Source organism: Mesoplodon bidens (genome assembly GCF_964165515.1).
Source record: "Mesoplodon bidens genome assembly, chromosome: 12".
Lineage (NCBI taxonomy): Eukaryota > Metazoa > Chordata > Mammalia > Artiodactyla > Ziphiidae > Mesoplodon > Mesoplodon bidens.
In genome coordinates, this window is record NC_138168.1 from 66,097,336 (window position 1) to 66,110,346 (window position 13,011).

A 13,011-nucleotide genomic window follows, 5' to 3' on the forward strand; every position below is an offset into this window, starting at 1 on the left:
GTGTGTTCAGGAATGAGGCATCAATAAAGAAACAGAGTTGGCAAAAAATATAGCTCATCTTTTCCCTACCCCTCTTAGGGGAAGACGTGAAGTCAGTGGAGGTTGTAAGCTGAGAGGTGATGTTATGATACAGAGGGGTAAAAAAACAAGTTTCAAACTGAGCAATTGAGATGTTCAGTCATTAAATATTAAGTAGTCGAGATTCCCTTCATAAACTGTACTACTATCTGCCTGAAGCTTATCATAAGGGAATAATATCATTTTCAGAAGATATTTATTCCCCAGATTCTAAATCATACTCTCCATATATTGTATTCATATTCACCAGGCAATTTAGTTTGCTGCTTAGTATGAGTAAACCACTAAGATTCAGCCAAGATCCTGCCATTATGATTACAAAACATACAAAGTGGAACTTGAATAAATAAGGCTTTATTATTTTTTAGTTTAAAAGATTAGTCATATATATGTGCTAAAAGAATCAAAAGTGCCTCTACCTGAGAATTAGGATAAAGTCTTATTTAAATCTGGACAAAGGTCCTTTGGGGTTCATTTGGACCACTCTGATAACTTTACAGTTATCTAGGACAGTCCTGGAACCAATGGTATAGGTTCTAAAACATTCGCATTTTAATTTGATTCATGCCACTTTCTCGATAGATATTCACGGAGCACCTTCTTTGTGCCATTAATATGCGGAGAGTGATGATATTATAAAATAGAGAGTTTGAAGAGTGATATATTAAATGAAAAGAGATCTGGTAAAATAAGGACTAAAATATGTCCAACAAATTGGCCAAAAAGAATCACCAGTGACTTGAAAAGCTTACAGTCTAATGAAAGGGATATGTGTTCTAATAGAGGATACACATAGAATAATGTACACTTTATTCCTGACTGCCATTTATATCAATGGCATAAAGTGGATAAATAAAAATTAATATGACACAAAGGTTAAAATGCTGTGAAATATGTTGTTTCCCAAGTGCAGTTTCCAGTAAATACTGCAGTTATGCACAAACCGTAGCATAAAAGGAATGAAAAGTTTCTAATAAGACCACAAGATGGCAATGTTTACTATGTGAAAGTGACCTTTTTTGCGTTTTTTTTGTTTGTTTTTTATTTTTGCCTTTTTCTTTTTTATTTAGTATGAGAGGGGGTCTATAAAAAGATATAACAGGTTATAGAAGGGAGATTTTAGAAGGTACAATGGACTAAGTGATTCTTCAGCCTATCAGACTGCCATTCAGCAAGCAGACTGCACCTCTCTTAAAGCCTCTAACCCCCAACGTGGATTAAGTGCCCCATTTGGGTTTTCACAGCATCTAATCCATAGCACATAATCATATAGGTAATACGTTTACACAGAAACTGAACTGGAGGGCAAGAACAATGTCTAATTTATCTATGAATGCCCTATATTTAGCAGAGTGCCTGGCATTTCATAGACTATTTTCAGAGACTATTTACCATTTACATTTCAAATAGTAAATATCTGTTGAATGGATGGATGCACAAATGGAAAAGTTTTATAAGATAATACAAAACAGGTTAATTACTCAAGACATTTTAAAACTCAAATTTAGGTTTAAAGTCAGAAATAAAAGAATTATGTAAGTAAAATGTCCCCCTTTTTAAACATTAATCTATCCACGTCTTTCATCTCTGCTGAAACATCCTAGTCAAGACACCATCATTTTATGCCTAGACTACAGCAAGAATTTTCTACCTTGATTTCCAGTACATACATTTGTACCCTCTCTAATCCGTTCTCCACTCAGCAAAATAATCTTTCTAACAAATAAATCAGATTGTTTCATCCTTTTGTTTAAAATCCTTAAATGGCTTCCCATTACTCTTTAAAGTTTATAATGGTGCCCTGTTGCTATAATGGCTCAAAGACCTTGTATTATCAAGGTCCTGTCTACCTCAGCAAGCTCTTCAGGCACCATTTCCCCTTCAGTCTCTGTCCTCCAATCTTAGTGGCCTTCTTGTGGTTATCTAGGTATTCCTTGCTCCTTCCAACATCAGGGTCTTTGCATAGCCTGTAGCCTCTAACTAGAACTCTCTCTTCCCCACTACTGCCATCCAGCTCATGCTCAGGTTCAATGTCTCTTTTGTAGGAGACCTTTTCCTGACCCCGCAGGATGTTTTCATCATCTACCCCATCCAACTTGAGAGTATTTATAAAAATTGTAATAAATGCTAAGTTGTATAATCAATTGTTTTATGTCTGTTTTTCTTGCTAGAATATGAAGGCCATGAGGTCAAGGAGTTTATCTTCTTTGTTCTCTGACTAGAACAGTGGCTGGCACATAAATAATAAATAATTTGTTGAGTTGAACAAATGAGGTCAGGGCTGTGTGTGTCTTTCTCTGTGCTGGATCCTTAGAGCCAAATAGTGTACCTGGCATACACTAAGCACTCAATAAATATTTAAGAACCTGAATGAGCATCACCTGAGCTTGAATTAATAACTCTTTACCATGACAATCTTACCTCCTTATCATAACTCCTTATATGAAACCAAACTGACTTGGAAAAAAGTAGACCATCAGATGTGAAGATTATTTTAAACATTGTTTAAAATGGATGAAAAACATACCTTGAGAAATGCCCAGGCGATTTTCCGGAAGCCACATTCTTGGTTTCGAATTTCAGAGTTGTTCTTAATTTCTTCCATGCTTAAGAAATCAAGAATCTGTAAATAAGCATAAAAAATTACTTCACAGTATACTAGGCTATCTAAAATTTAATATTTCCTAATAATATATTATTAAAATTTGAAAAATCCTCCCTTAGAAGAAAAACATTTTTATCTCATCTCACTCACTTTTGAGTTAACTCATCCAGTTAGTAAGGTCTATTTTTTTACCACTTTATCTTTTATCAATAAATCTTTAAGATTTATTTAAAATTCAAGACAAAGCATTAATTACCTCAAATATAGTCCTGGCAAAAATACACCAGGCACAAAATTCTTAAGCTTTGCTCTTTTTTTAATGTATGAGCACAGACTTCAAAGAATTGTTTGTTTAAAAAACTCATGGCCTTAATCTGTGGGTTTTTCCTTGGATCAGCTTCCTGAAATTGGGTATTTTCTCTTTGGATATATGCTGTCATTAGGCTTCTCAAGAGAACTTCTTTCATATCTCTATCCTGACTGGATATTAAAGCTCATGGATTTGCAACAACCTGCCACAGAGACTACATGTATTCTAGGTACATGTCAGAGACTACCACTTACTGGTGCTTATCAAAAGCTCAGCTGAGATAACAAATCTTTATAGAGGACTGCTTAAAAAATAATATGCACTCTATTTATTCCTCTTCTTTATATACTTAAACTTGTCTTCAATGTAATACATTCTTAGTGAAAAATATGATGACAGTATAAGAAAAATATATAACAAAGTAAAAACTTATAATCCAGACCCATAGCTGATCAACATTAACATCTAGTTTATAGGTATCTAAACCTTTTTGTGTGTTCCAATGCTATTTGCAAACTATTTTCACATAATATGTAGTGAATAGCTTGAGTCAATACATACATATGTAGACCATCATGTTAATGGCTGCCTAGTATTCTTCTGTATTAGAAATATCATAAATTTAATAAAAACCATAATTTATTTAACCAAACCTCTTGCTAACTGAGGAGATCTGTTTCCTTAAAATTTCTGCTATTATAAACAGTGCTTAAATAAATATCCTTACACACACATCTTTGTGCATTTGTCATTTTTCCCTTAGGTGAAATACCTGAAAATGGAATAATAGCTTTAAGAACTTCTGATAGATATTATCGAGTTGTCCTCAATACACCGTTAAAAAGTTGAAATCAAAAATTAGTTTTGTAGACAATAACATTTTATGTCAAACCTTAAGAGTCAACCAAAAGTGTTTATAATCCAACAACCTATCTTTCTTAAATCTCATAATATTATTAAAATGAGTATAAAAGAATATTACGATAACAGAGGACAAATTTCTATGACAAAGAAACAGTACCTTTATATACAAATTATATCATTTTTTTTAAAAAGCGTGGCTTTGGGGCCTCCCTGGTGGCGCAGTGGTTGAGAGTCTGCCTGCCGATGCAGGGGATACGGGTTCGTGCCCCGGTCTGGGAGGATACCATATGCCGCGGAGCGGCTGGGCCCGTGAGCCATGGCCGCTGAGCCTGCGCGTCCGGAGCCTGTGCTCCGCAACGGGAGAGGCCACAACAGTGAGAGGCCCGCGTACCGCAAAAAAAAAAAAAAAAAAAAGCGTGGCTTTGTACAAATCATACAACGTAATCACAATTGTAAATGGTAGAGTATTCATACCACAAACACACTAGATCATCTGAAAGTTAAGGATCATAAAAACAAGCGACTCTACAAAATAAGTTATTGGCTCTGGTCATGCCTTGCCTTTCCCATGCTAAAATTCCCCATCTTGCTTAAACTGGAGGAGAGGCTTTCTCTCCTTTCCTTTGCTTATGGAGAGATAACATGAAGAAGGGAAAAGAAATGTGGTATTTTAGATTCAAATTATCTTTAAATACTAATTACCTTCACCTAAAACTGGAGTAACTCTGGGATAATCACTTTATACTTCGAGCCTTCATTTCCTTTGCAGTAAAAAATTAGAAATAATAAGTCAGCTAATATCCAAACTATGTAAAAAACTCTTACAACTCAATAGTAAAAAAATAATCGGATTAAAAAGTGGGCTGAAGATAGGAAGAGACTTTTTTCTAAAGAAGACATCTGGCCAACAGGTATGTGAAAAGATGCTCTACATCAAACATCATCAGAAAGATGCAAGTCAAAACCACAATGGGATGTCACCTCACTCCTGTTAGAATGGCTATCATCAAAAAGATTAGAACGAGTGTTGGCAAGGATGTGAAGAAAAGAGAACCCTCATGCACTGCTGGTAGGCATGTAAACTGGTGAGGCCACTGTGGAAAACAATATGAAGGTTCCTCAAAAAATCAAAAATAGAACTACCACATGATCCAGCAATTTCACTTCTAGGCATTTATCCAAAAAACCCACAAAAACCCTAATGCAAAATTGTTCATTGCAGCATTATTTACAATACAGATGTGGAAACAACTTACATGTCCACTGATGAATGAATGCATACAGAAATTGTGGTATACACACACACACACACATACACACACAAAATGGAATATTATTAAGCCATAAAAAGTAATGATATTTTGCCATTTGTGACAACATGGATGGATCCCAGGGCATTATGCTGAGTAAAATACGTCAGAGAAAGACAAATACTGTATGATCTCTCTAATATGTGGAATCTAAACAAACAAATAAACTAACCAAGATCATAAATACAAGAACAGATTATGGTTGCTGGGGGGGTGGTGGTTAAGAGAAATACGTGAACTGGTTTGGGGTTTTTTTAGTTTAAATAAATTTAATTCTTTAAAAAAAGTCAGCTCACAGGTGCTGTACTCCATAAAGCTTTCCCTGACTGCTATGACCCTCCACTAACCCTTGACATCTAAGAAGTTCTACTTCATTTTGGTTATATAATACATTGTATTAGTCAAGCAATCTGTGTATTTTCTTCTTTATTTCTCCTAGTAGTATACAAAATCTTAGGAAGTCTGATACAGCTAAATGAGTTTACTCTTTGTGAAAAGGGATAAAAATGGAAGACCGCTTAGACATAGATTAGATTCATCAATTCAGTGAACAGTCATGGCATTGTTGTAGGATTAAATAATACAGAGTAAATCAAATGGCTAACTACTTGTACTAGTAAAGGCTCAGCAAAGACACGATTACTTGTATCTCCATAGCACATTACAAATACTTTATTCCTAGAGGTCAAATTCTCACACTACTTTGTTGTATTATTGATCTACTAAAATAATAGCTTATATTTGTGCTATTAAAATATTAACTAAAATTTAGTTTAAATTGCTCTATTCAATTCATACCTCAAAGAACAGGATGACTTTAGGACTCTCATCAAAATCTCGAAGCAAACAGGGAAAGTTTTCATTAAATATAATTTGTTCTTCCCACTCTGGAAGTCTTGATTTTAACTGTTTAAAGTCATATGGCTGGGTCATAATAGGAAGAATATAATCCACATTCTCTTTTTCATAGTAAGATGAAACGGGCCGTTCACTGTTCAAAAAAGATACTTCCATTAACACAGCTCTTTATAATTTTAAGGCAAGAAAAAAATAAAAATAGAGTGTTCAAGGTGAGGTGACCAAAAATAATAAATAGCCATGATACATAAGGAAAAAAATTTTATCTATCTAGAAAACTACAAATTTTATGTGACGTAAAAGTAGTAGTATCTTAGTTTCATCTTGTATTTACATACTATCAGTCAGTTTCATAGAATTATTTTATTATTTACACATAAAGTGAGAGGTGTGATTACACCTTTGGCATACAAAGCTGGAATTAAGTAACACCTTCAGAATCTTAAATGAGTTTGTGATAAATTAGTACATTAGATTTAAATAACAAAATGATCACAACACTATTGTAAGTACTTTGAGGTGTGTCATATTTTCTTTGTATGCTCCAAGACAAATGAATAAGTGAATAACCTTTCTGATAATTTTCAAGTTTCCCAGGCCTGCCATTTTTCCAAACAAATAATTTTCTTTTGAATTCTAGTACTGTCATTTATTTTTTCAATATTATACTTTGTATTTGGGCCTTCAAACACGTATTAGCTATAGAATTAATATTAGGAAAAATTAAATTCAAGACATTTGTCTCATCTGAGGCACAGATAACATATTAACTTCAAAAGAAAAAAATGAGGTTAGAGACAATTAAAGCAGTGCCACATAAGATGATTTACAATGCAAGTTAAATGCCATACAATGAAAGTTAAGCTTGGGAGAAACTCTCTCAACTCCCCTTCACTTAAAATGAATTACTGGGGCTTCCCTGGTGGTGCAGTGGTTGAGAGTCCACCTGCCGATGCAGGGGATACGGGTTCGTGCCCCAGTCCAGGAAGATCCCACATCCTGCGGAGCGGCTGGGCCCGTGAGCCATGGCCTCTGAGCCTGCATGTCTGGAGCCTGTGCTCCTCAACAGGAGAGGCCACAACGGTGAGGGGCCCACGTACCGCAAAAAAAAAAAAAAAAAAAAAAAGAATTACTGAATTAACACATGTTCTCCATTTCTTCTATAAAACATACTGATCGATATCAATAGTTGATGAACACCTCTACAATTAGTATACCATTCTCTAATACAAATCTATAGCTCTATTCCCATTGTCTGTCAGTGGCAGAAGAGACTTCTGTGGTAGACAGTTTCAATTTCAAGGGTTGGCTGTGTAATTAAAAAAATTACCTGTCATCTTTCTTGACATATTGACCAGTATTCTCATCAACCACATGAATTTTCACCATCGGGTGAGAAATCATAAAATCTGACTTAAGTCGATCAGTTCGGTGAATGTAAACTCCCAGGACAAGGTCATCATCAAGCAAACATTTAGGATAAACTGGACTATCTCGGCTTGTTATTTCATGAACACCATCACCATCAGTGTCTTCATTATCATCTGAAACTACATGCATGGAAGAAAATCAATGTTATAATTACTTGTTCCCATAACAATATACTCAACCATAAACATTGAATTTACAGATTATCTAATCCTAGTGATCCATGATTATTTGTCTTTGTTAACAAAGGTACTTCAAGGGAAAAGAACGAAAAAGCCAGATAATAGCAGACTACACTCTGAGAGTAAATACTGCATTTACTAATGCACTAAAATAGGGTGAGGTATCTTTTTTTCCCTAACAAGGACTAACATCACAGAAAGAAAAAAATGAGAGCCAAAGACAAAAAAGTAATTTCATTTAGAAATTTTCTAAGTGGAATATGTTATCACTCAAGTTTCTGCTTCTGGGTAGGATGCAGTAGGATGTTGCAGGTCAATGTTTCTGGTAACAACAACTTGAAAAAGCCAAAATAATTTTGAAAACCTTATTTTTAAAGGCATCAGAAAAGTACAGAAACAATGTATAGTAGATCGACTAAAATTCCAGAGAGAGAGAATCAATCAGGGGTAAGCTGATGGACTGGCAACTGTTTCAGTGTCTGGGGACATTTGCTGATTAGCATATGAGCAGAGGACCCAAGAAGAAGGTCACTACTGGGAGAAAGAGTAACCAGCAAAATTTTTAGTGGGTGCATGGGGTTAAGTGATAAATCAGCCTCAAACACAAGGCCAATGTGAGAGGCTAAAGAGGTAGTAAAATCTCCCAGTCTTGTGGTACTAGGAAACAATGACCCACCAGAGGGAGGGGCCTGAAACAAAACAGGCAAGGAGGAAGCCCTGGAGGGCATGGTCATTTTATGCCTACAGCCACTTTTCACCTGGGGTCACTTACCAATTCTGGGCGCATCTAGAGGTTGAGAATCCAGGCGTGCCCCCTGGTAGAAGGTCCCTACTGGGGGACAGAGAAACCAGCAGAGATTTTGGCGTTCACGTGGGGCTGGAGTGACAAAATTGGAGACTTGAGGGGCCTCAAATGCACGGCCAGTCTCTCCCTCAAGACATTTGCCAGAACTTGAAGTTGCACGGGCAGAAGGCTAAAGGACTAAGCTGAAACCTCTGACAGGCAAAACTGAATCTCCCCAAGTCTTTTAGGGTAGACAAGACAAATACCTGCCAGGCTCTCAATTTGAAACACCTGGAAGGGCACATCCTAGGAACAGGGCAAATCAGAGATAGAGTCTTACCAAAACTGCAACCCAGATCTGACTTAGCTCAGATTAGTTGAAATCAGTTGCCCACCCTGTCTGCCTAAAAGTCGAAAGAGGAAACCCTCTCTAGTGGAAGATAAAATCATCTGGAGCCTCTGGGATTCTATACACGATGTCCAGCATACAATAAAAAAGTTACTAGACATAAAAGAGGCAAGACTGTATGACCAATAACCAAGAGAAAACACAGAAAACAGAAGCAGACCCACAGATGATTCAGCCTGGAGTTAGCACAGGAAAGACAGACAAAATTATTTTAAAAAATAGAGACTTTCTACGGAGAATTGAAACTCATAAAAATAACAGGCATTATGGAACTGAAAAATATAATGTCTGAAATTAAGAATTCAATGGATGTGTCTAAAAGTATACTGCATACAAAGGAAGACATTATTAGTGAACTAGAAGAAAAATCAATATAAATATCCAAACCAAAGCATAATGGGAAAAAAAAACAGAAGAATATGGGGGGAAAAAACATAAGAAACATGTGGATAAACTCAAAAGAGTTTGTGAAATTATAATCTAGAAAAACAGGAGAGGATGATGAAGAAGCCATATTTAAAGAAATAATGACTAAGAATTTTCCACAACTGATAAATGATATCAATCAGTAAACTCTAAGCAGGGTGAATTCCATCAAAGCTATATTTAGGCATAGCATGATAAAACATTGAAACCAAAGACAAAAGGAAAATCTAAACAGCAGCCAGAGGGAAAAAAAAGACAACAGTCCCCTCAAAGGGACAGAAATAAGACTGCAGTTGGGAACAAAAATGATGGAAGCCAGAAGACAACTGTATGATTTCCTGTAACCTAAAATTATATATTAGTAAATATGCTTCAAAAATGAAGGTAAAGTAAAGGCACTTTAACACAACAAAATCTGAGTGAATTAGCAGGCCTGCACTAAGAGAGAGAATATACTGAGTTCTTCAAGCAGATGAAAAATGGAAAAATGGAAATAAAGGGAAAAGTAAATTTTGGGGTGAATATAAATTAATATCAACTGTACAAAATGGTAACTGTAACATCTGTGAAGTTTAAAATATATGTAGGCCTAAAATACAGGATAAGAACCTAGAAGGCAGGAAGGGGGATAGATGCAGAGAAAGAAAGCACCTGACAAAATTCAAATGGAGTCAAACTATTCTCATGTTTTAGCAGTGTTGGAGAAGTGTATTTTGTTAGGGAGTTCGTTTGTACTAGACTATAATAAGTCAAGAATAAGCTTAACGTTCTTCAGGATATCAGCTAAAAGACAGTAGAAATATGTGTAATTAATAAGTTAGTAAGTTAATAGAGGGAATAAAATTTTTTCAAAAGAAGGCAAGGAGAAGAACATAAAACACTTAGGTCATATGGAAAAACTAACAGTGAGGTGATAAATCTAAGGACACAGAAAGGTCACAAACAAGAGGATATTGGGGGAGGCACAAGAGCACTTCGCATTTATTGGGCACCTGTCCTCAAGGAGTTCACAGCCTGGGTGCTGAGACCCCACATGTGCTGGAGTAGGAGAAGAAAAGAGGTGAAGGCAAAAAGGAAAGGAATACAGACATACTGTGGCCCAAACAAAGGAGGTACAAAGCAGGCACACACAGGGAGCCTAGGGGCTAGTAGAGGAATGAAGTACTGGCAAGCCCTGCCTAGACCTGGAGACCACAAACCAAGCACAGGTGTGAAGGTTGTCCTTTCTCAACCAGGTTGGTACCACCTAGGGGTACACTGTGGATGATGCTGGAGAAATGAGGAAGGGAAAAAATGTACTATGGAAACTCAAACCATAGTAGACTTTAAGGGAGAATGGTTACCAGAGATAAAGAAGGACACTGCATAATGATTGCTATAGACTGAATGCCTGTGACTCCCCAAGATTAATATGTTGAAATCCTAACCTTCAATGAAATAGTATTAAGAGGCTGGGCCTTCAGAGGTCATTAGGTCATGAGGGTAGAGCCTTCATGAATGGGATTAGTGCCCTTATAAAAGAAAACCCAGAGAGCTCTCTTGCCCCTTCCACATTGAATCTGCAGGCACCTTGATCTTGGATTTCACAGCCTCCAGAACCATGAATAATAAATATTTATAGTTTAAGCCATTCAGTCATGGTATTTTGTTATAGCAGCCTGAATGAACTAAGACAATAATAAAAGTGTCAATTTGAGAGGAAGATATAACAATCCTAAGCATGTATATATATTCAATAACATAGCTCCAAAATATATAAAGAAAAAAATGACAGAAATAAAAACAGAAATGCAAAATAATAGTGGGAATTTTAATACTCATCTCAGTAGCTAATACAATAAGCAGACAAAAACAAAAAATCAGTAAGATGAGAACACAATAAACTTGATGTGATATACATAGGACACGATCACACCCAATGACATCAGAATTCATGTTCTTTTCAAGTGCACGTGGCGTATTTACCAAATCGATCATAAGATGGTCATAAAGAAAGCTGTGATAAATTCAAAAGATTGAAGTCATTCACAATATGTTCTTTGACAACAATGGAAGATAAAAAACAAACAAACAAAAAAGAAGATAACTAGAAAATCACCTGCTGCCTGAAACTAAACAATATGCTTCTAAATAATGAATGATCAAAGGAGAAATTTAAATGGAAATTAGGAAATATTTTTATGGAATGATAATGAATATAGAACATATCAAAAATTTGTGGGATGCAGATAAAGTAGGGCTTAGATGGTAACTTAATGTGTTAGATGTATACAGAGGAAGACTGAAATCTTAAAAAATCCATCTGTAAAGCTACAAATCAACAGCAACTCAAACCCAAAGAAAGTAGAAAAAAGGAAATAATATAGATAGAAGAAATCACCAAAATCATACACAAATGTATAACAGATAGAAATAAAAGCTAGAGGTTGGTCCTTTAAAAATATTTATAAATTGAAAATCCTGAGACTAATGCAGAAATAAAGGGACTCTAATTACCAATATCAAGGGGTACCCTTTCAGAAACTATAGACATACAAAATTTGAAAATATATATTAAATGGACAAATTCCTCAAAAAATACAGTCTATCAAAGCTGATAGAAGAAACGGAAAATATGAAGTCTGTTATTTATGAAAGAAACTAAATCTGATTTAAAATTCTTTCCACAAAGAAAACCCTGGCCTAAGAGGCTTTATTAGTAAATTCTTCAAACATTTAAGGAAGATGTAACACCTATTTATACAAATACTTACAGAGAATTGAAAAGGGAAGTATTTCCCAATTCCTTTTGAGACCAGCAAAACCTTGATATTAAAAACTCTGTGTATTTTAAGAGTAGTACAAACCAATCTCTCTCATGACTACAGTTACAAAAATCCTTAACAAAGTATCAGCAAATCAAATCCAGTAATAAATTTTAAAAAAGAGAGCTAATACACCACAACAAAGTGGGTGCCCCCCACCTCTGCCAGAAACATAAAGATGGCTTAATAATCAAATAACGATTAACCACATTAATAGAAAAAAGGGTGAAAATTAATATGATTATGTTGATAGATGCAGAAAAAGCACCTGATAAAATTCAGTATCTAGTCATAATAATAATTAAAAAAAACTATTAGCCAATTAGGAATAGCCGGTAATTAATCCAATAAGAGGTATTTACAAAAAATCCTATAGCAAACATCACAGTCAGTGGTGAAATAATGGAAGCTTTCCCCAAGGCTGAGAGCTAGAGAAGGATACTTGTTATTGTCACTTCTATTTAACACTGTAATCAAAGTCCTAGCCAGTGTTATCAAGGTAAGAATAAGGAGTAAGACATACGAACTAAAAAAGAAACAATAAAACTATCATTGTTAACAGAAAGACCTATTATAAAGCTATAGAACTAAGACATGGTGGTGGTGTTGGTACAAACCATCTAAGGATAGAGACTAGTGAAACCGACCAACTTACACAGTCGTGTTATGATAAAAGTGACACTGAAATGCAGAGGAAAAGCTCTCTTCAGTAAATGGTACTAGGTCAATTATATATTCATACGAGAAAAAAATGGGTCTGGACCACTACCACTATTAAAAATCAATACCTGATAAACTGGAAATCTAAATGTGAAAAGTGAAACAAAAAAACTTCTAGAAAATAATATACAGAGAAACATCTTCAGGACTTGGGAAAGATCTCTTAAATCACAGAAAGCACTTAACATCGAAGGGGAAAATGGATACATTGGGCTATATAAAATTTTTAAATT

At 35.2% G+C, this 13,011-nt stretch overlaps 1 protein-coding gene across 8 annotated transcripts in view; it reads right to left on the minus strand.

The window, feature by feature from the left end:
* Positions 1 to 13,011, minus strand: part of AHI1 (Abelson helper integration site 1) — a gene marked incomplete at its 3' end in the record, with an annotated part of 211,262 nt that overhangs the window by 173,873 nt on the left and 24,378 nt on the right. For 6 of the 8 annotated variants that reach the window (XR_014017212.1, XM_081251011.1, XM_081251010.1 and 3 more), the window contains exons 7-9: positions 7,356 to 7,575; positions 5,966 to 6,158; positions 2,606 to 2,701 (exon numbers count right to left, since the gene is read on the minus strand). Coding sequence is in view for 7 of the 8 variants with exons in the window: in XM_081251011.1 (XP_081107137.1) it covers positions 2,606 to 2,701; positions 5,966 to 6,158; positions 7,356 to 7,575 (509 nt within the window). The remainder of the gene's footprint in view (positions 1 to 2,605; positions 2,702 to 5,965; positions 6,159 to 7,355; positions 7,576 to 13,011) is intronic. The other 2 variants (XM_081251012.1, XM_081251014.1) reach the window with 1 other exon arrangement.